Below are 25,354 nucleotides of genomic sequence, written 5' to 3'. Positions count from 1 at the left end.
TTTACATGGTAATATTCAAACAGGTATTTCGTGACTCACAGAAAGGGGTCACCCATATTTTGATCCACACTTCACTCAAGTCACTGAGTCATCGCTTATAATTAGTTTGTACCAGAACGTGTCATAACAAAAACAGTCCATGCATTAAAAATGCAGCAACTAGCAATCCGGCTCTACAACTTAGCCTGTTTGTGCTCCTCCCCATGCCAGCTCCTGGATCCGCCCCTGATATAATCATGTGGGAAAATTCCTACATTATCATGCATGTTATACAATAGGTTCTCAATTATCCAGGTTCAACTTTAATTATCTGAACAGTATATGAATGACTGTTCTACTAGAGTATTTGACATCTGCTGTATGTTCTGTTAGAGTACAGTAGAATAGTTTAACAGATGTCTGTATAACAAATGAATGAGCTTCACACATGAACTGGCACAATGGTGTTTGAATAATGGAGTGAGCTACCATAATTCAATGTCAAAGTATGGATTTTCCCACATAATTATAATGCTATATTGTAAGAGCAATTGGAATTCTAGGAAACCAGAAAAGAAAGTAAGAATAGGAAAGACCAATAAAAAAAATGCTCAGTGTGTTATTAATGTTAATGCAATACTTCTCTGCAGTATTGTTATATAAATCTTTCTGCTAAAACAGTGAAAACATGCTAATAGAGTAGTCACCTACATTGAATATTCTAATACACAAATGTGACTGAATTTTGGAAAATCACCCATGTGGGCGTGCATGAAATAATTAGAATTTTTATGTTTAGTGGGTTGCTAACAAAGGCAGGACACAGCTTTAAAATTATTTCAAGAATTTTCTTGTAATTTAAGGTATTGAGAATGGCTTACAACTAGGGCTGCACCAATTCTAGTATCGGTATCAGTATCGGGCCGATACTGCTGTTTTCATGAAGTATCGGAATCAGCCATTATATTGTTGCAGATACCGATTCTTATCACGTGCGAGAATAAAATAACGTTTGTTTGTACTTGCTTATTTTACTAGCACAGTGGACACCTAAAAGTATCAAGTATAACACTAATAACTACCAGCAAGACTACTGATCTATGCTGAAACCTACATGTGAAAATGCTGTACTGAGAAAAAGATCGATATACTCTAATATCAATAACTCTAATAGAGCAATCAGGTAGAAGTGACTGTTTCAGTATTAGAATATTCTGTGTTTTTGTAAGCAACATTATGATATTATCTAAACTTCTCCAGAAGAATACTGGAATATCCACTGGTATGCATTTCAGTGACTTCCTTCTTTGTAAATCTTGATTGGCTACTTCATTATAAACATGGACCATACTGAAAACGTGTACAAGAAAACCATGAAATGCACTATATAATAAATGTGTGCACTATGAAGTAGCTACTTTAGGGTACTTGGTATCGGTACTTGTACTTGCAGATACTTCCCAGCTGAGTACTTGGTATTTGAAGTATCGGGGAATCGGTGCAGCCCTACTTACAACTATTAACAAGTAGATTTGCACTGTAAAGTTTGTTATTTAATCATTAAATATTATAGGTGTCAAATGCACCCATATGGGTGATTTTCCAAAATTCAGTCACAAACTAATAATGCTTTGTTGGTTAGCAAAGGTATAATCCGAGGTATAATCAGATCAGGGCCACCCAGAGAAATTAAGGGGCCGAGTTGAAGTGCATGGGGCCCCATGGGCCAAACTGTAAGTTGAAGGCCAAAAAAAAAGAAAAGGTCATTACATGCTGACAATGTCAACAGCTACCCCTCACCAACCATATCTCCTTATTTATAAGCTTGCTATACTGCTCTTCTGAAGAATACTGTGACTGCTCTATTAGAGTATTTAGATCTGATTGCTCTATTAGAGTATATCGATCTTTTAAACAGGTATTCAATTGGGGCCTCACTATTAAAAATAAAGTGCTATGGCAGCACCTCTAGGTGCTATTTTTTGACTGAAGCAGTCAAAATTTAGCACTTTTAGGTGCTACCATAGGCGGATCTAAGGGGGGGCCAAGGGGTGCTGTGCCCCACCTGGCCCTTCTCTTGCCCCCCTTGGACTCAGTACTATATTGATACCTGAAACTGGAATCATGCATTCATACTGTATTCAGAAGTATAGAAAGCCAATGGGCAAATAGAAGACAACAGTTATAAATGTACTTTACAGTTATACTGTATACATTTTAAAGAAAGTGAGGCAACAAGTTAAAATTTTTGTGCCAAGATCGAGATACTCTAATAGAGCAGTCACTACTCTAATAGAACAGTCACATTTCTAATGTCATTATAACAATGCTATACACCTTTATATTACACTTTACAATCAAACTATGAGGTGCCGTTTGAGACAAAATTACCTTTCCTGTTCTCTCTCACATTTTACACTTCTGATATGTATATACGAACTCGGATATATATATGCGAACTCGGATATATATATGCGAACTCGGATATACATATACGAACTCGGATATATATATCCGAACTAGGATATGCATATCTAACTCGGATATACATATCTAAGTTCGGATATGCATATCCAACTGGGATATGTATATCTAAGTTCGGATATGCATATCCGACTAGGATATGTATAACTAAGTTCGGATATGCATATACGAACTCCGATATGTATATTTTCCAGATCCCACCTCCTGAGATGTCACAATGATATCCTATTCGTGACGTGGCACTGAAAAAAATCGTTTCTACAAGTATGAGCATTATCGATATCACATATAATAATCGTTATCATAACTATAGCTAATAGTAAAATTATGAATGTTCTATTAGAGTATATTTATAGTACATGACAAGGAGCGCATGTGCGCCTGCGCTCATGCATGATTGCATGCCTGAATCGACTTAATTAGTTGTTTGGGCGCATGCTTAATGATGTATATAATATAATATGCACTTTGGATACAGTCTAGTTATCTACACATAACTAGCAGGTATTTTATAAATTTCTACATACTGAGCTAGCTAGTCCTTCTTTACTGTACAAAATATTGCACAATGTACCAATAAGATCGTCTGTATAGAGGACCCGCTTTTCACACGAATTTAAACTTGTACCTTACCGGCCCAGAATCGACTTATATACACTGTTAAAATGAAGAATAACCACAATTAAAGAGTTCCCATAATAGGGAGGATTAGCACCCTTGGAGAGTAACCATCACTCTGAAGGTGTAACACATGCTCTGAAGGTGGTGTCACTTACTCTTCAGAGTAATCGTTATTCTCTTCAGAGTGTTGGTTACTCTCCAGGGGAGTTAAATCCTCCCTACACTGGGAACTCTTTAGAATGGTGGTTACTCTTCATTTTGAACAGTGTAATAAGTACTCCTTCCTTCCAAGAACTGTACCCAAATGGAATAGACTGAGTGATGATACTATTGAAACTGACTGTGTAGAATTATTTTAACAAAAAAAATTAGCACTAATCATGTAATAATTATTAACTATATTTGATTGTAATTGCACATCAGCATTATACCCCTGGAGCATAGGCAGTGGAGACGGGGCCAGGGGGGCCATGCCCCCCCCCCCCCCCCCCCTCCTCCCACTTTTACTGATGGGACACTGTTTACAAGAAAATATTGAGATACTCTAATAGGACAGCAGTGTAGCAAGCTACTTTGCTACGTATATGTGTAGTTATAAATAAGGAAATATAATTGGTGGAGAGCAGCTATCGTCAGCAGGTAATGACCTTTTTTTTGGTTTTCAACTTACAACTGGCCTGGCCTCCTCACTCTTTGGCCTGCTCCACCGCGCCCTTGCCCTGGAGACTCCTGCTGATTGAAAATAAATGAAACATATACATTGCAAACAAATATATGTAGCTAATAGCAATACACAGAATTATAAATAATATACCTTATGGTTTATTTATTTCAATATTACTGGACAGACAGAATCATGATAGTTATGTCCATGGGGATCAGCCTGGAGTAAGTTACAAAAATCAATAGTTACAGCAATAAATCATGTAATTTAGCTAACTAAAAACTGTTCAACAGTGAGAGATTCAAAAACGTGCATGCAATACATTCTACATGGAATGTATAATAATTTATTTTTATATATCTACAGGAATAATCATGCACAAGACATGAAAATGAAGAAATATGGCACAGTGAAAGATACAGCCAGTAATTGGATGACACCAAAGCGGCACTCAACAATGAAATCTATATAGTAATCTCTGCACAGTGTCATTTTCTATTAAGAGAAGCTTTTTCATACTCTAAATTATGCATTATCTACTAAGCCAGCTCTGCTTCAGCATGAGAAAATCAATTAGTATGACTAGGATGCATTATTAAATCCTATACACTGTATATGTAGGGTCTATATGTGGTCAATAATAAAAATATCATTTAAGCATGCATAATGACTTATGAAGGTATAATATTAATGGATTTATACAGTTTCCTTGTACGTGAATACATCTCGTACAGGAAGTATTAGTTAAACTACATAAGTATGCTGCATTCATAGTTTGCAACATTATGGGGTCATGTCATGCGCAAGTACAAAGTGGAGATCATACAACGCTGAGCTACTAGAATGATCTTGACTTGTCTTATCATGATTGACTGTATTTCATTTGAAGTTACCATGCATCATGTGAAGTATCAGTGCTAGGCTTAGAGAAGATATGTTTATCGTATTACTTTTGTATCAAACGGTTAACAATTTATGATATAAATTAGAGAAGTTTTTGTCATTTTCTATACACCATCACATCAAAGAGAGGACACAATTTTGAAGTCATTTGTGATCAAGCCCTACACTATTGTGTATCTAGATATTATATTTCTGTTTCGGTCAAGCTATACCTATTTGAAAAGTTGTTGCTCGGGTTCTGTTTACTGCAAAACGGGTCACCAGTGCTACCCAATCAGCTAGTGATTGATGACAACTCTCCCTACAGTGTAAATCATGACCAGTGCATGCAAATATCTGCTGGACAGACACTATAATAATTATAAAGCATCAGGGGCATGCCTAGAATTTTATTTTTCAAAGATAGTTTCCACTGCAAAGCAGTCTAAGTAGATCCAGGTGCTCCATGCATTGATGAAGACATAAGTCCTGTACTCTGGATGCTACATATTATGGTCTACTTGTAGTCTAGCTACTGAACTGACCTAAATATTATGCCTGATGATCTCTCTCTCTCACACACACTACACATACACACACCACATGCACACACAAAAGCAAATTAAAGCCTCATGCAGCTGTACAAAATACAGCTATTGCCACCCAGTGAGCCAGCACAGGGATGTCTGCACACCACTCAGGCACTTGAGTCTAGTGCAGGAAAATCCACCGGGGGCAGGACTAGTAACCCTCAGGAGGTAGTACCACGTCAGATGAAGGTGCTGCAACTGTAGAGGGTTTTAATGTGGTGACTTTTCTATTAGAGTATATCTCGAACTTGTGTAACCATATATTTTTGTTTGGGGGAGGAGGTGGGACTGTGCTCCTCCAGATCCTCCACTGTAATAGCAATAATACATTTTGATGTACCTGTGTTGATTTGTGCGGTTGCCAAGAAAATTAACAGTAACACACTGGCCTGGGCTTTGCTTGCTATTGAAAATTACAGTTTCCTGAAACCCCTGGAAAGCCCATCGGAACATCCCTATACATGATATAAGTGGGTAAATTGTGTATAGCTTGATTTGAATGTACAAGCTGTGCCTCTATCCATTACAATTACAGTTACTATACTATATAGTTAATGATAATTATACAGTACTAGATTTGATTCAGAAGTCATGATCCACATATCATGTTGTTGACCACAGCATGCTATATATTAGATACATCATGCTAAACAAAGTAGCTCAATGACAAGGATCTAACTGGTGTATGTTTGTTGTATATACAAGCATTTATCAATTAAACCGGTGTTGTGTGCATATATATAATGCATGGCATGCTCTGAAGTTAGCACTACATACCTTCAGATATAGAACAGAAAAAGGTTTTTTCTCTCAAAATTTGATGCGTATCCTATAGTCTATAATCATCTCTATTACACCCTTTACGAGGTCAATAGGTCATGTATGTAATATATTATGCAGTGTTAATATTTTCCTACCACAACACATCCATGTAAATTAACAAACAGGTAGATGCAGTTGGTAATATTGTTGGGAAGTCAAGAAGACATTCAAGATCAATCTTTTTATTAGATCCTAATGGTGGGATACAGTCTGTACCAGTACAAAAGATCAACGCTTCCATATGCCTTCACTAGTTCAAATCAGTATACATACATGTATATAAGAATGGTTGCAGTGACGGATCTCGAAATTTTCAGAGGGGTTTCAGGTTCAGGAAGTTTGCAGTGACTAATCCAGCTGGAGTTGTTAGGCTGAATGTTAACTACTCAAATATAATCTATAGCAGCAATGATAGTCAATAAAATCACCCCACAACATTGTTTCAAAGTTGAATCTAGCCTTTGCAGAAAGCTTTGAACCGAAATAGCAATTGTGCTAATTAAAATAGTAAATACTTTTAGAGGCGCTCAACACATGTTTTGAGCAATTTCAAGGTAAATATATGAAGTTTGACCAATAGAAAGCTCCATTAGTTAAATCTCTTAGTGATTTGTACCACCTACCCGAATCGTAAATAGATTTGAGGCATGCACATCATTTCAAATGGTGCTTTCCATTGAAACCAGTGCAACCCCTCAATCCACTACTAAGTTATTATGCATTTTCATGGTCTTCACATCTGTCTAGGAAGTCAACAAAATATATATGAATACAAAACTAAGCTTAAGTGTAAGAACTATCAATTCCCAATTAAAACAATTACTTTTATATTTTAAAGCTTCACAGCATGTAGCAGCACCTGTGAAGCATAACAATTCTGCTATTGAGCTATAACATCTGTAGCTTTATAAACTTAATTATAATTTTTTATCTAGATGCACCATACAAAATCTTTTAGTTACTATACTATAACTACTTTGTAATAAGTTGATGATTCATGTATAGTAACATAAAGTGGTTGTAACAGTAATCATTTCAATATTATTTAGATTGCTAAAAGTTGGCTACACAACTCCAAAATTATGCTGACCCCCTTTCAAACCCATCTCCATCTTTTCATTAAACAAATCTGCATCCTGGTAGCATGTAGGTATCCTCAGAATCAACAAACAGGTAGATGCAGTTGGCAAATATTGTTGGGAGCCCAAGAAGACAAGGTCAATCTTTTTATTAAATCCTAAGGGTGGTACGCAGTCTGCACCAGTGCAGAAGATCAACACTTCCTCCAGCTTACATATGCCTTCACCAGCTACAATCAGTGTATGTACATGTGTATAAACAATGGTTATAAGTTATTATACACATTCACCTTCACATCTGTCCAGGAAGTCAACAAAATATATATATGATTGCTCCTCTGTTGCTCTGAGTGGGTTGCTATCTTCTGAAAAGGATGTGCTAAACATTCCTTTTAACATTACTTTAAAAATACATGTGGAGGTATAAATTTATTAAAAAATACTCAATGTGATTTGTGCTAACCTGCAGTCAGTGGTATCTTTGGTTTACAAAATAGAGGCTCCATTATTTCCGGGTAGTGCTTAACATAATGCATGACACCACTGCAGTGCAGCCCTTCAATAAATTGGTCAATGGCTGCCTTTGGCTTAATGACACAGTGATAATCAATTAATAAAGATACAATGCTATGTTTATCTTGTATCTTTAAAGCAGTAGTTAGCATGTGGCAGCCAGTCTCTAGCAACAGAAATTCATTTTCAGGCTCTTTAAAAATGTCACATAACTGTTCATCTGTATTTGCAGCTTCAATCTATATGCAAAATTATAGCATATATTGCAGGTACAGAAACTTATAGCCAAGTACCTCAGCAACAACAGATTGGAGTTGCAGTGGTAAGTGTTCACTTGGCACTTTAATTCCGGTTGTCTGACCAGTGGTCATGTAACGAAATAGAGCATCAGCAAGGATAGGAAATCCTGGCCCACCTTGAGCAATGGACATTCCAGCATAACATCCCATTGCTTTGAAATGCCCAGCCTTGGAGAATATTTGAAGTATAGACACACCAGAAATTTCTGTGCAGAATTACCTGGATTGCTGGAACATTACCAGTGAGAAACTTCTTCATCCCACCATACATGATGTCTGATTCTTTGAATGCTTTAATTAGCAAACGAAAGAATTCACGTTTTGGGCCGCCATAGTCTATTCCAGCCTCACCAACAAATGTGACCTAAATCAGTCTCATGTTAACTAACAAGCATACATGGATTGTACATTACCATTAGAGACTTCATTGGATCAAACTTCTTCTTCTTTGCTTCTTTTAAAGCATCCTTTAATAAGTTGCTGCGTCGAATGTCAATGCTGAGTTCATCATTTAAAGATGATTGAAGATGCTGTATGATTGACTGTATGCTAATGAACAAAAGCACAATAAAAACTTAATTACGGTATTGCTTATAATATTATACTTGTTAAAATTTTGAGGGTCAGGATTTCCAGTATTTTCTACACTATTACTACAAGTTTGTAGCAATATACACTCATCTGTCTCTTGCTCATCAACACTTAGTAGAATTATACCACTGACAATGTATCATAAAAAGTGGCATGGCTACACTATATTTAAGTTACCTGTTATCACTTTGATACTGATTTCCATCACTCGTATAAGGTCCACTATCACTCTCATCACTACTATCAATTATTAAAGTTAACAATGTATACACCTTAGCTTTTACCTTATTTGTACTACATCTTCCCTTGACATCCTCTCTTCGTCTTCCCTTGACCTCTCTTCATCTTCCCTTGACCTCCTCTCTTCATCTTCCCTTGAACTCCTCACTTCATTTTCCCTTGAACTCCTCACTTCATCTTCCCTGGACCTTCTTTCTTCATCTTCCCTATTCCTCCTATCTTCATTTTCCCTTGACCTGCAAAGATGTGAATGTACTCTTAGACTATAAAAACATTAATGCATCCTTAACTCTTAGCTTGGTTTATTATTTTTATGTGAAACGAGGTTGCATTAATTTTATTATATTATTTGTATGTGTGTCTGTATTTCAATTTATATAGTGCATTGTTTTAATTGTATGATTTCCAGAATATGTGTGTGCTGAAGTGCATGCAATTAGTCCAAACAGTGAATTGTAAAATAATGATCAAATCCAATCAACCTCCTCTCTGCATCTCCCCTTGATCTCCGCTCTGCACCTCTGGTTGATACCCTCTCTTCATCTCCTCTTGATCTCCTCTCTGCACCTCTGGTTGATCTCCTCTCTTCATCTCCCCTTGATCTCCTCTCTGCACCTCTGTTTGATATCCTATCTTCATCTCCCCTTAACTGTCTCTCTACATCTCCCCTTGACCTACTCTCAGTGACTTCCCTCGACCTTCTGTCTACATCTTGGGTCTCTGAAACCTCATTCTGTCCAGGTTGTCCTTGATTTCGTCTTGATGGAAATGGTATTAATAAATCTTCATCACTATCTCCAATACTACATGTGCATATAAAAATAGAATAAAATTATATCATTCTGATACTCCATGTAATTTGTATGCAATACCTACCCATCACAAACTTCCAAATGCTCAGGCAGTTCGAAAATTGGAAACAACTCAAAGCACTTTGAACATGTCTCAACCTATACAATATAAAAGTTAGGTATTATACAAGCTAGTAGGAATTATTACAACAAGCAGATTGAAGGAGAACTGTGGAATCTAAGCAGGATTAGTGATCAACCAAAAAAGGTATGAAACAAGGGAATATACAGCTAAAAAGGAGGGGGAAAAGGTTGCAAATATAATAGTGGACATTAGAATTTTAATCCCTATACTTCAGCCTATAACCATGACCGAGTTAACTAGCTAATAAAACTGCAGGTATAGACAACCTCTTTTGTTTCACTACTTTTTAGCTATTTCCTTGTTAGCTAATAATTTTTTTTTGTTCCCTAATCATACAGTATGTTAGTATCATACAGTATGATATTGCTGTATAGTAGGGACCACAAAGGAGTAGGCATGGCCCACAAAATATTATCACCCAAAAAACAGTCTCAATTTCCCGTGATGACAATGAGGCAGTAATGGTTAGGTGAAACTAAGCCCAAACAAGCTTTCAGATTGACCCGAAATGCTTTCAACAAGTTGCTATGGAATTTTGAAAATAATTGATTTAATGGAATTTTCTACTGACTGACTGATGTCTTCAGACAAGCATAACTCAATAACGGCTAAGGCTACGGGCTTGATTTTTTCACTGTTCGATGTTGCTTTGGCCCAAGAGGTGCCTTTTGGCATACCGCAGTATGTACAATGCATTCTTCATGGACTTACCAGTGTCCTCTTTTGTTTCCCATTCATCTTTGCTGACAGCGAAAAGTGTTGATTTGACGATAGCATGCAAAGGTGCCTCTTTACAGTGACTTGCCTTTGCTTTAAATCTTTAAGGTGATCACTAAAGCCTGATAGTCTAAAGTGTTGATTTGGCGATTGCAGAGGTGCTTTTTGAACAGTTTCTTGTTTCGAAATACTGCGTAACAGGTTGAACATGGCTGACAACGAAGCATAATGGTTACTTCACTTTTCAGACGATAATTGGGTTGCGCGGTGCCATTTCAGATGCAGTATGCGTGAGTTCACCAGTCTTAATAATTATTTACAAAAAAAAGTTAACAAACAAGTACACAGAAAGATTTGGAATTTTCAACTAGAGTAGGGACCATAACACATCAATAAAAAGTACTGAAACAAGCTGGAGTAGTGCACGATATTCGATCACAGTAAAACAATAAGAAGTACTATATCTCTACTGTGCATTTCTCTGTATACTTGTCTAATTTTTGTTGTTTACTTTTTATAACATACTATTGTATGACTCAAAAAGGGCATACCACATCAGAAGAAGAATGACACCTGGCATACCAATGTAGTGTCTGAACACATGCCCCAACTATAGTATATACGTGTTGAACTGGATCCTCTAAAACAATTAATAACTCTTGGATGGAATTACATAAATTCTTGAAATTTGGCTTTGTAGTATTGTTTGACCTGCTAAAACTACTTCAAAACATTTTCATTTAAATGCCTGACATAATTGTTTATGGTCAATAAAAATTCCCCATAAACTGCACATGTCGACTCTGCTCTGGACAACTTTCCTGTCACTACTAATCATCTGGTTGCCTGAAATGGTATATCTCTTTCAGAAAACATCTACCTTTTGTTCTTACCTGTTTTCTAAGTACCCAGCTCAGTGTATACATACTATAATAATTATTAACAAATAGGCAAGTTCCATTATCCTTCATTTTAGCTATGTTCAGGACTTCAGGTTACTATGCAGCATTATAGATGAATAAAAGTAGAGAAACACCAATGCAATGAGTCCAGTCACTACAGAAAATATGGATAATTTTAGATACTCAGCGGAGAGGAAACCGTATATATGCACCACTGAAAATTGACACCTGGGACTGTTATTGGAAAGTGAGGGAACACAAAGCAGCCAGTCAGTCAGCATAAAATTCTACATAGCAACTATTGGAAGAGGTTCACGTCACAATGAACATACCTTTGGGCTTGACTATGTCTGCCAAGGTGAATTTAATAATATCTACCATAATAATAGCTAATAGCTACCACCTGCAGCCATGCATAGAGATATGTATGTAGCAGTTATAGCTAGGTACTAGGTAAGCATTTATAATACTTAGCAGCAATAACTGTGTGTGGGAATATATGTATTCCAACCTGCATCCACTCTAAATTTGCTATCAGAATGCTTAAAGAGATACGAGTACTGTAGCAAATACAGGAAATCTCTTTAACATGCTCAAACACCCCTGACGGATTGATGCAATATGTACTCACTATAAAAACATATAATATTTCATAATGAACAACAAATATAGTTATATTAGGTATACTACACATAGATGGTTTAAGGGATATACCAAATTTCAAATTTTCTGGAGAAATACTTCACCAATTACAGTGTATACCATAACACAGTAATGAGTAGATATTCTATTGCATGCAGTTTGGTCAACAGTTATATATGAGCAGTGATGCACCAATTAACCAGTAAATAATTGGAAATCAGTTATCAGCCATATTTTAACAATATTGATATTAATAGGAGATTAATAACTCTTAACAGTGCCGCATCACAGGTTATCAGTTACAAGCAAGATCTGCACAATGTAGTTACAAATCACATTACTTCAAGATTTGCATCCTCATCACTGTATGTTTCTTCATCTTCCTGTATGATAAAAAGTAACAGCCTACACTTATTAGTACACTAAAACCTTATAAGCAATATATTTAGTACACATGGTGCATAGTCCATACAACGTATCTTCCTCGACTATATCATATGATCAATTAACTACAAAAGATCCCTTCCCATTGACTACAAAATTGAAAACAGAGGGAACAGCTTGCTGAGTGGAACTGGTGTGTCTTCCTGAAATTGCTACTCATGTGAGGGGAAATAATTAAAAGTGTACAGCTAAACCTGTGTATCAAGGACACCTTTTTGGACCAACCAAAAGTTTCCTGATTATCAAGGTGTCCTGCTTTTCTATGTCAGTTTACATGTATTTTGGGACCATTACCAAGTATCCAGATTATGCAGATGTCCTCCATTTCAAGTATCCTGATTAACAGTCCCACTGTAAACTGCTAAAATGCAGTGAAGCCCGGGACAAGAAGTGAGCTTAAGGCTAAATATTTGCAATTAACTAAAGTCAAATTTATGAATGTGGTACTGTTACCACCATGTGATACACATTTGCTACAATTGTCATTGAGATGGAATTCTCAACTTACTGCTGATCAGAATAGTTATTTGCTTTCAGCACTCGGTAGGCTATACTGCTGACCCAGTAACATGCCTATTTTGGTAAAAACCTATAGTACAGTGCTATTGTATGATCAAAACCCCATATATACAGTAGCTATGATAGGAATCAAAAATAGCACTCGAGAGGTTATGATCTTCCTAGTTTTTAGCACCCACACATCAGCATATAATCACATACACATATATGCAGTACGTTGTTATATCTGCATACCAATACAAATGGCAAAGGGTTCAGTGCCTGGATGTAGATAATCATTCCAGACTTTGCCAGTGAAGCTACATTCTTCCCATCCCACTCAAAGGAATCAGCTAAAGAAGGCCTAAAAAGTGTACGGGACCCAGCTCCAGCTCGCTGCAGGAACAAAAAATTAAATCTTTCCCCTCCATCTTCTATTTCTGTCTTTGAAAGGCCCAGTGGTTGGGCAAAGACATGGGAGACTTCCAGAACAATGTCATCTGATGACATTAGTGAATTAAACTGCATTTTACCAAGTAGGCCTCTCTCAGCCAAAAAATTCCGACGGTGTCCTCTTGGAATTGGTATCTGTGGCTTGGTGCACCAACTCTTTGGTAAGCATAAAATATCATGAACAAACTGAGATGCCTTGGTAGCTTGATTAAACTTCTTTCGTTTCTTTTTAAACTTCTTTCGTTTCTTTAAAAATAAACTTGGAGTGAGTTTGCTACTTGGCCGTCTTCTTGATTCTGAGTTTCCAGCATGATGCAGGCCTGCCACCTGTGCAAATATAGATGTTTGGGATCTTCCTGCTAACAAGATTAATGAGATTATCATAATATCAATGTACTGCTCGAAATAAAACACAAGAGTATGCAAATAACAAAGATATTATTTTATTGTTTTAAATTTTAGACAATGAAATATTCAGCCATCTGAAACAAAATGTTTCAGCCACCAAGTAACAGACACATATCATTTGGAAACAACTATATATATATGCAGCTGGATTCCATGCAAGAATGCTGAACCCCTTAAATCTGCTAATGGTATCACTTTAGCTTACGCAGTCATGTAAGGCTTACCAGGTGTTAGAGCAATTGTCATTATGGTACTAAGAAAAAACACACTCCTTGCAAACCAAGGCTGTGACCACAAATGCACAAATGTCAACTTGTGCGCTGCACTAACTGCATGTAATAAAGCCATATTACCACTATGTGTACTACATGAGGCTTTAATTTTATACATGTCCAGCTTAGTCCACTGCATGTGCTTGGGAAAAATTAAGATGGTGCAGAATACAGCTAATGGACCAGTAAAGCATTGTAAAATATATAATATCCTTTAAACATACACGATACTTATAGGAGGTGACAAAGAACTTATGTAACTGGTGTCATAGAGTGATAAAATTATTCAATTCAAAACAGATGTACTAGTTCCAAAGCGATTTTGTTGTCACAGCTACAGAATAATAAAATTATTTAATACAAATGTACTACATATGCAATTTCAGTGATATCCTGGGAGTCAATAGAGTGTGTGATGTGCTGCTCTGAGCAAATAGAGTTAGCATTGTCATGCAACAGAATATGAATGTGAATCTTGCTGCACTCAACCATTGCCTAGATATACTTGTGCAGCTTCCCTTTAACAATACCAGAGACAGGTTGCTGACCCATGGGAGGCTAAGTCTACACACAAATAACAATAAGCATGTGAATATAATTAAGGAATGAGAAGCATTATTCCACAAGTTAATAATGTGGAGGGAGAGTATCCCACTGCTGCATAGCCTTGCTTGTACAAATGTGCCTGTAAAGCCTAAGAGCTTCTAAGCTTTTTATATACAGGATAACTCTGTAGTTTTCTGCATTTGACCAAACTTTAGCTAATTTATTTCACCAGAAGCCTTTTGAATTTACATAGAAACCCTTAAAGACCTTTGACCCCCCAGGCTCGGTTCTGAAACCATTTAACAAAATTCATTTTCAAGGGCACATTTGTACAAGACTATATTATAGTACTGTAGTTGAATACTCTCCCTTCCACATTAATATACCCTATACTTGAATATTAGGGAGGTTAGTAAGTGACACATATACTGGCTCAGTTCAGACCCTGTCCACTATAGTTTACACAAGAACATAACCTTTGATCAGTGACCAGGTTTGTGGGATAAGGTGGGAGTCAGCTATGCATATAATTATTACATCATGCAGATCATTTCTTCTATCTGAGACTACTGAGAGCTCACTTGCAGGGCCACCAGAAGCAAGAACAGAAAATAAAAGTAGGGTCCCTGCAGTATGGAAAAGAAATAGAGTCAACATTTTACTGAGGTCCCAAACAGGCTATGGTCAGGGAAATAGCTGCTGCAGTATGTGCCCTGCTCCCTGCACACTAATAAATCTGTCATAATTATGGTGAGTATAGTTGCTCTTTGTAGAGATTCTAATTGTGAGGACACAGTCATTTTGGTGAGTGAAAACTTTTAAACTGACATTCCTCTATAGACCTTACATGAATATGATTAAACACAACCAATAGCTAAGTAGTAAAACTATTTTACAAAAAAGCATACAACCATTCCAGTCCATTCTACATGCCATGTTTTGCAGCATCCCAATAAACTTATCATAATTAAAGCCCACATGGTACAGAATTTGCCAGGAAATAATGTCCTTTAGCAATGGAACACAGTTTTAGGGTACATAGTTACTAGGCTAGCAAATAGGCCAGACATATAGTAAATAATCAAGTTACAGTATGTGTTAATGACCACAAAGGCATGCCCCCAAGGTCAATAATATTGTTATGTTGTGCTGGCCTACCTAGCTTGCCTTAGTAACTATTACAGTAATTTTAAATATTAGCTACTAGTGGTACGTAGCTATTCATCTGCACATTAAAAGTTAGAATGAACAAGATATCAGTGTCTCTAACTGATAGGCACTATAGCAAATTAATGGATAGCTACTGACTATACACTTAGGCAAATTCAGTCCTTCAGTCAAGTGTATGGTAATTGAGTTGTACGTAGCTACAATGCTTAAAGTAAATATCTATGTTGACTGAGTGGCCGAAACATGCACATTCAGGAAAGGAGAGCAACAAATATATAGCTAGTTAAAATGATCAGGCAAATTGCTTAGTGATGCCTATTCCACTTAAACCCGGCCGTCCAGTATAGCTAACATGTCTGACTTGCCAGTTACTCAGTTTTTGCCGACTGAACTGTGATTACCAATTTCAGTGGGCTTGCATTCCGTGGCCAGTCACACCAACGATTTATTAGACAGTATTAGTAGCTACTAAAAGAATGCAGACAGACGGTTAACTTTCCACTGCACGGTCTGTCCTGCAACAACGGGTTAGCTAGCTCACCTGTAGTGTCAAGGTTAGATGGCGACAAATCCAAAGTCTCAGGCAATGAGATCCTGCTGCGATTCAAGCTGCTCAGTCCCTCTCTTACTGCAGCAGTCACTATCTCAGCTATGGATTCAAGGGAACCTGGCGGCTGACCACTATGTGGGAGCTGATCTCGGGAGTTAGAAGACATAGCTAGTTACTCAGTTTAATACTCCGCCACGGCCCAGGCCTCTCCCCAAGGAATTCACGCCAACAACTACAAAAACTTTCCAAATAACGAGTTGACTGCTGTATCACCTTGCGCTCGGGCGCGCCGCGTGAGACGTGCATGGTGCACGTGACATGCGCAACAAACTCTCCATACACCCACGCAAAGGTGATCATAGCGTGGGCGGATGGGGACGAGACTACTAGCTGCTACCAGAGGCCGAGAGCGTTATTTGGAAGATCTGAGGAGAAGTAGCTAACAGTGAAATGGAAGATTCTCAAAGCTCCGATTCCAACACTACTAGTGTTTTAGGTGTAGGCAGACCAAGAGTCGATGTAGATCGCAATCACCTGCAGTTTTTGAGAGGTTTGCGCTTCACCTGGTTAGAAATTTCATTGATACTGAATATTTCGGTAAAGACACTTCAGAGAAGAGCCAATGATTGGAATATCGCCAAGTATACCGATATACCTGATGATGCATTAGACAGCACTGTCAGAGAAATTTTGGTACAGTTTCCAACAGCTGGGGAAGTCATGCTTAATGGACATTTGAGTTCCAGAGGAATGTCTTTGCAACGTGCTAGATTACGCAGCAGTATCCATAGAGTAAGAGGTCACAATAGGCAAATTCATTCACCAATAGTTAGAAGGGAATACTGTGTACCTGGGCCAAACTATCTTTGGCATGCAGATGGCAACCATAAACTAATACGCTACAGGATAGTAGTGCATGCAGCAATTGATGGCTTTTCACGAGTAGTTACTTATATTAACTGTGCTGTGGACAATACAGCCGAGACAGTACTGGAGCATTTCATTAAATCTACTTCAGAGTTTGGTCTGCCATCACGCATTAGAACAGATCGTGGTGGTGAAAATATTGGCATTTGGAGGTACATGAACTACATGCGTGGGGAAGGACGTGCATCATGCATTGCTGGGTCTAGTGTACATAATTCACGAATTGAAAGGCTTTGGAGAGATGTTAGAACAAATGTCCTGTCTACCTATGCAATTGTGTTTCATAGCTTAGAGAATGAAGGGGTTCTAGATATTGAAAATGAGGTTGACTTATTTTGTTTGCACTATGTGTACCTACCACGCATTCAAGAGTCCCTTCAGATTTTTAAACGAGGGTGGAATCATCATGCATTGTCTACTGAATGTGGATGGTCTCCAATGCAACTGTTTACAGCTTATTCACTTGAAAATCCCCTTTTTGATACAAATGTGGATGAACTATCATATGGTATAGACTCAGACAATGACGATATTGAAGAAGACTCAGAAAGAGAGGTTTCTGTTCCTGAAACTTCATCTCCACTGTCTGAAGAAAATATGGTTGTTTTAAGAACTGATATAGATCCATTGCAGGATTCTAGAGTATACGGAGTTGATCTCTATATCAACACCATTGTCTTAGTATTTGCTTTGTTAGAAAATCAAACTGTTTAGATAGATATTTAATTTTCTATACTGCATTAGTTCATGTGTAAGATTTAATCTGCAGCTGTCTATGTATATGATTGTGTAAAAGCTGAAATAATTGTATTGTTTGGATTTAGCAATAGCATAGCAAGTCACTTGAGAATCAGAGAGAGAGAGAGAGAATTCTTCCAAATGCAGGTAGCTCCGGGAAAAGGAGGTTTCTGTATAGTTCATAATTATTTAGCAGTCACCCTGAAGAACATGCCCCCCTAGACTCTAGAGTGCTTCCCATTATGCTATAGTGAGGGTGCTTCTCACACTATAATTTAAAGTCTATGAGTATCTTACTACGTACATGATTTTGGTTACGATGTTAATAGAGGTATAGACCCAGCATGGTAAACATCTAAATTGAAAGCCAGTTGCCAAAATTCCCTGAGCCACCCATAGATTACATGCCATGCATTATATATATGCACAAAACACCAGTTTAATTGATAAATGCTTGTATATACAACAAACATACACCAGTTAGATCCTTGTCATTGAGCTACTTTGTTTAGCATGATGCATCTAATATATAGCATGCTGTGGTCAGCAACATGATATGTGGATCATGACTTCTGAATCAAATCTAGTACTGTATAATTATCATTAACTATATAGTATAGTAACTGTAATTGTAATGGATAGAGGCATAGCTTGTACATTCAAATCAAGCTATACACAATTTACCCACTTATATCATGTATAGGGATGTTCCGATGGGCTTTCCAGGGATTTCAGGAAACTGTAATTTCAATAGCAAGCAAAGCCCAGGCCAGTGTGTTACTGTTAATTTTCTTGGCAACCGCACAAATCAACACAGGTACATCAAAATGTATTATTGCTATGACAGTGGAGGATCTGGAGGAGCACAGTCCCACCTCCTCCCCCAAACAAAAATATATGGTTACACAAGTTCGAGATATACTCTAATAGAAAAGTCACCACATTAAAACCCTCTACAGTTGCAGCACCTTCATCTGACGTGGTACTACCTCCTGAGGGTTACTAGTCCTGCCCCCGGTGGATTTTCCTGCACTAGACTCAAGTGCCTGAGTGGTGTGCAGACATCCCTGTGCTGGCTCACTGGGTGGCAATAGCTGTATTTTGTACAGCTGCATGAGGCTTTAATTTGCTTTTGTGTGTGCATGTGGTGTGTGTATGTGTAGTGTGTGTGAGAGAGAGAGATCATCAGGCATAATATTTAGGCCAGTTCAGTAGCTAGACTACAAGTAGACCATAATATGTAGCATCCAGAGTACAGGACTTATGTCTTCATCAATGCATGGAGCACCTGGATCTACTTAGACTGCTTTGCAGTGGAAACTATCTTTGAAAAATAAAATTCTAGGCATGCCCCTGATGCTTTATAATTATTATAGTGTCTGTCCAGCAGATATTTGCATGCACTGGTCATGCTTTACACTGTAGGGAGAGTTGTCATCAATCACTAGCTGATTGGGTAGCACTGGTGACCCGTTTTGCAGTAAACAGAACCCGAGCAGCAACTTTTCAAATAGGTATAGCTTGACCGAAACAGAAATATAATATCTAGATACACAATAGTGTAGGGCTTGATCACAAATGACTTCAAAATTGTGTCCTCTCTTTGATGTGATGGTGTATAGAAAATGACAAAAACTTCTCTAATTTATATCATAAATTGTTAACCGTTTGATACAAAAGTAATACAATAAACATATCTTCTCTAAGCCTAGCACTGATACTTCACATGATGCATGGTAACTTCAAATGAAATACAGTCAATCATGATAAGACAAGTCAAGATCATTCTAGTAGCTCAGCGTTGTATGATCTCCACTTTGTACTTGCGCATGACATGACCCCATAATGTTGCAAACTATGAATGCAGCATACTTATGTAGTTTAACTAATACCTCCTGTACGAGATGTATTCACGTACAAGGAAACTGTATAAATCCATTAATATTATACCTTCATAAGTCATTATGCATGCTTAAATGATATTTTTATTATTGACCACATATAGACCCTACATATACAGTGTATAGGATTTAATAATGCATCCTAGTCATACTAATTGATTTTCTCATGCTGAAGCAGAGCTGGCTTAGTAGATAATGCATAATTTAGAGTATGAAAAAGCTTCTCTTAATAGAAAATGACACTGTGCAGAGATTACTATATAGATTTCATTGTTGAGTGCCGCTTTGGTGTCATCCAATTACTGGCTGTATCTTTCACTGTGCCATATTTCTTCATTTTCATGTCTTGTGCATGATTATTCCTGTAGATATATAAAAATAAATTATTATACATTCCATGTAGAATGTATTGCATGCACGTTTTTGAATCTCTCACTGTTGAACAGTTTTTAGTTAGCTAAATTACATGATTTATTGCTGTAACTATTGATTTTTGTAACTTACTCCAGGCTGATCCCCATGGACATAACTATCATGATTCTGTCTGTCCAGTAATATTGAAATAAATAAACCATAAGGTATATTATTTATAATTCTGTGTATTGCTATTAGCTACATATATTTGTTTGCAATGTATATGTTTCATTTATTTTCAATCAGCAGGAGTCTCCAGGGCAAGGGCGCGGTGGAGCAGGCCAAAGAGTGAGGAGGCCAGGCCAGTTGTAAGTTGAAAACCAAAAAAAAGGTCATTACCTGCTGACGATAGCTGCTCTCCACCAATTATATTTCCTTATTTATAACTACACATATACGTAGCAAAGTAGCTTGCTACACTGCTGTCCTATTAGAGTATCTCAATATTTTCTTGTAAACAGTGTCCCATCAGTAAAAGTGGGAGGAGGGGGGGGGGGGGGGGGGGCATGGCCCCCCTGGCCCCGTCTCCACTGCCTATGCTCCAGGGGTATAATGCTGATGTGCAATTACAATCAAATATAGTTAATAATTATTACATGATTAGTGCTAATTTTTTTTGTTAAAATAATTCTACACAGTCAGTTTCAATAGTATCATCACTCAGTCTATTCCATTTGGGTACAGTTCTTGGAAGGAAGGAGTACTTATTACACTGTTCAAAATGAAGAGTAACCACCATTCTAAAGAGTTCCCAGTGTAGGGAGGATTTAACTCCCCTGGAGAGTAACCAACACTCTGAAGAGAATAACGATTACTCTGAAGAGTAAGTGACACCACCTTCAGAGCATGTGTTACACCTTCAGAGTGATGGTTACTCTCCAAGGGTGCTAATCCTCCCTATTATGGGAACTCTTTAATTGTGGTTATTCTTCATTTTAACAGTGTATATAAGTCGATTCTGGGCCGGTAAGGTACAAGTTTAAATTCGTGTGAAAAGCGGGTCCTCTATACAGACGATCTTATTGGTACATTGTGCAATATTTTGTACAGTAAAGAAGGACTAGCTAGCTCAGTATGTAGAAATTTATAAAATACCTGCTAGTTATGTGTAGATAACTAGACTGTATCCAAAGTGCATATTATATTATATACATCATTAAGCATGCGCCCAAACAACTAATTAAGTCGATTCAGGCATGCAATCATGCATGAGCGCAGGCGCACATGCGCTCCTTGTCATGTACTATAAATATACTCTAATAGAACATTCATAATTTTACTATTAGCTATAGTTATGATAACGATTATTATATGTGATATCGATAATGCTCATACTTGTAGAAACGATTTTTTTCAGTGCCACGTCACGAATAGGATATCATTGTGACATCTCAGGAGGTGGGATCTGGAAAATATACATATCGGAGTTCGTATATGCATATCCGAACTTAGTTATACATATCCTAGTCGGATATGCATATCCGAACTTAGATATACATATCCCAGTTGGATATGCATATCCGAACTTAGATATGTATATCCGAGTTAGATATGCATATCCTAGTTCGGATATATATATCCGAGTTCGTATATGTATATCCGAGTTCGCATATATATATCCGAGTTCGTATATATATATCCGAGTTCGTATATACATATCAGAAGTGTAAAATGTGAGAGAGAACAGGAAAGGTAATTTTGTCTCAAACGGCGCCTCATACATATCAAACAGGTTTTATCTCATATATGCATTGCAAGCATACACTTTTTTAGCTACATGCTATCAAAAATGCTTCCAAATTCAAACCTAAAAGGTCTAAATTTTAAGAGTTTTCTCTAACTACAGTCTTAAAACTGTATGTCTATCATTCATCCAGCTATACTGAATAGAGTTATGCAATTGAATAATAACTTGTGTACTAGAATTCCTCTTAGTGGAGTAAACACTGTTGTACACTAAAACTTCTTGCCCCTCCTTGGCCCCCCCTGACAGTGCCTCCTAGATCAGCCTATGGGTGCTACCATGGCACCTCAGTTTTAACAATGTTCCTGGGGCCCCTTTCAGGCTGGGGCCCAGGAAAAAATTCCCCAGTTGTCCCCCCCTGTGGGCGACTCTGAATCAGATTGCAAAAAGGTATCTTTTCACCAGCATGCTAGCAAACATACAAACATATAACAGTTGACTCTTCCTACTGATTAAGGTGCTCCTTATATCAAATAAGGCCAGATATTGTAGCTTTATGATGGAATATTTCAGACTGCAATGATAAAAAAAGCTATGAAGTTCTAAAGTTCAAAACAAGGGTCAAGTGTTTGTGGGTGAATAATGGATTTGTTTGCAAATCCCATACTGCTAATTATAAGTTATCAACACTAGCTACTCCACTGCACTGACTATTCTGAAAACAGTCCTCATACAATGTAGCTATAATGGATTTTTTCAGTTTTTAGCTATATAAAAACTTAATGCTAGATCGCTTGGGCTAATTAAATTGCTTCCTTTAGCAACTAAAGCATTAGTTAAAGTAGTATATAGTTAAAATGCAGGTTTACAATGTGTGGGAGCTATACCTCCTGCTACCAGAGATTCTATTTATTTGATTGCTTCACTGACATATACATAATTATATACAATAATCTAATTTCAAGTGACTCTAATTAGTACTAAATCACCATGTACTGCATGTATACATCCCTTGTATATTATTATGCATTTCAGAGTCACTATATATGCAGGTGCATAGCTTTTGTCAGTGTAAAGAAGTACAGTACACATATGATGTACTACAGTATAAATGAGACTAGAAATTTGAAGTGACTATGATGTAAAGGGTGTAATGGTAGTTACCTTGTTACATGCATGGTTACCTCAAATAATCATGCTATCCATGCAAACTCATGCCATTCCCACTGTGGTATTAACTTTGAAATATATTTGGTTTTTGTTCAGTTACCTGACAGTTACTAGACCATGACATTTGGCTGATAGCTGCCTTGTTACATGGTTACCTAATATACAGCCATGCTATCCCGAACTCGTGCTGCTCCCACTGTGGCATTATAACTTTGAATTTTTCTTCAGTTACCTGACAGTTACTATATAAATTCTGACATTTGGCTGGTATACAGTTACCTTGTTACATGGTTACCTAATACAACCATGCTACCCCAAACTCATGCTGCTCCCATTGTAGGATCAGCTTTGAATCTTCTGTTACCTATAAAGCAGTAATTAGCTACTGCTTAAATCATGACATTTGCCTGGTAACTGGGTTACCGCATGTACTGTTGTGGCACTTAAAACTAGTACTGCTCAGTACAGTATCTCTCTGCTCCAACAGTTTTGTAGCTATAAGATTTGATTAATATCAAGTTAATGAAAATAGAAATCATAAAATTGAAACAGTCTCTCCTTCTGTTACCTTGTTACCTATGTTACTATGTAACTTCCCTAAAAATCGACATTTGCCTCTCCACGTATGTAGCCATATCTAGTTAGTAGAGTTTGGGCAGTTGGCACATGTAGCCATCTGACCCTCAACACCACCACACTTAATTTGTACAATCCATTTATAATCTTGCATCTGCACTGTTAAAACGAAGAGTAGCCACAACTCTTACAGAGTTCCCATAATAGGGAGGATTTAACACCCCTGGAGAGTAACCATTACTCTAAAAGAGTAACACATGCTCTGAAGGTGGTGTCACTTGCTCTTCAGAGCAATGGTTATTCTCTTCAGAGTGTTGGTTACTTTCCAGGGGTGTTAAATCCTCCCTACACTGGAAACTCTTTAGAGTAGTGGTTACTCATCATTTTTAACAGTGTGGTGTTGCTCAGAACTGGGCAAATCAGCTGTGCTGCCTGCCCAGTTTTATTTTTATTAATGCTTTACAGCACAAGTGCTGAAGGTCTGTGGGACACCTGGTCCTACAGCCTGCTCAAAGACTTTAGCTACTTAGACTTTAACTACTTAAGGTGTATTTGAAAAGTTGGAGAAAGGAGAAAAAATCCATGACTGGACCTAGGTAGCTTCGAACCTGCAGCCATCCGATTTACGCTCGAACGCTTACAGGAGTCTACCAGGTGGTCAGGATGTTTTCTCCTTGTTATTTTCATGTAATTATAGCTATCCATAGGAATTCTAGAGAGTAATGAATAATAAAGAAGAATAAAGGACATAATTTAGTGGCGCGATTTAGGGGTGGGGTCCAAGGTTTCCACGATAACCACCTTTCAAAATTGATTACGCAACAGTCGAGTATTTTAATTAATTGTTGCGGCGTGCGCGCTAATAATCACTCCTACGATTCGTGTGGGTGATAAATCACCAAGAGTTATGTACCTGCGAAACTTCATACTTTTGCCCATTACGGCGTTCAACAGCATGTAGAGCAGCTCAGGTATTTCCGACCACCATGTACTTTAGGACGCAATATTTCCTAGAGGAACAACAAGATTCGATCAATTATTACACTATTATGAAGACCTATGACTATAACCTCCATATATAAAATATAAAAGGATTCGGTAGTATCGTCTGGCTGCAGTGGCCTCGGAAAGCCACTGTCCAAAAACGTCGATGCTCGGACAACGACATGTGTGCTCGGACCCCACCCTCTACACCCTTCCCATGCAACTTCAATAGCTATTGTGTGGTAGTGATTGATAGAGCTAACTTTGGGCTACCCCATGATATAAGCAGATTGGATTTTTATTAACTGGTATTGTAGATAGCCGGTTTTTCCCAAAGGTGGTAACTTGATCAATCGTCGGACGCAAAAAAATCATTATATTTTCGGACTTTTCATTTATTTGTGATAATTTTGGTATTTTATGACTTTCAGTAAAGCACTAACTTACAAGGTTTTAAATGCAGTAATTTAAACACAGGTATAGGGTGTTTTTGTCAATTTTAGGTGGAAGAAGCCAAGCTACATATAGCTGTATTATAGTACGTCTATACAAATTAGCTAAATAAGGCTACTTCTCTACTCATTTGACATTTTGATATTGTTTAAGTCAATTTCTGGTAGTGGAGGTCAGCAGTAAACTGCAACAGTGTGTGAAGCCT

General features: G+C 37.4%; 1 protein-coding gene across 4 annotated transcripts; it reads right to left on the bottom strand.

The window, feature by feature from the left end:
* Window positions 1-7,047: 7,047 nt before the first annotated feature.
* LOC136251864 (G2/M phase-specific E3 ubiquitin-protein ligase-like) lies at window positions 7,048-13,557 on the bottom strand. Of its 4 annotated transcripts, none has more exons than XM_066044264.1 (13): window positions 13,437-13,557; window positions 12,303-12,344; window positions 9,641-9,714; window positions 9,247-9,567; window positions 8,809-9,000; window positions 8,702-8,764; window positions 8,539-8,652; window positions 8,347-8,482; window positions 8,154-8,297; window positions 7,928-8,101; window positions 7,585-7,873; window positions 7,412-7,522; window positions 7,048-7,351 (listed from the first exon to the last, which is right to left on the bottom strand). In XM_066044264.1, exons 1-13 carry the CDS (start codon window positions 13,533-13,535, stop codon window positions 7,107-7,109), a joined length of 2,004 nt encoding a protein of 667 aa, XP_065900336.1. In that variant the 5' UTR covers window positions 13,536-13,557; the 3' UTR covers window positions 7,048-7,106. The 4 variants fall into 4 exon arrangements, with proteins under 4 accessions (XP_065900336.1, XP_065900337.1, XP_065900338.1 ...); XM_066044265.1 differs by having other exon boundaries at window positions 8,702-8,761; XM_066044266.1 differs by having other exon boundaries at window positions 9,247-9,522.
* Window positions 13,558-25,354: the final 11,797 nt, after the last annotated feature.

Source organism: Dysidea avara, chromosome 3, assembly GCF_963678975.1.
Source record: "Dysidea avara chromosome 3, odDysAvar1.4, whole genome shotgun sequence".
Classification (NCBI taxonomy): Eukaryota; Metazoa; Porifera; class Demospongiae; order Dictyoceratida; family Dysideidae; genus Dysidea; species Dysidea avara.
The sequence above is the reverse complement of the archived record's forward strand: the minus strand, read 5'-3'. Positions and strand labels throughout refer to the sequence as shown.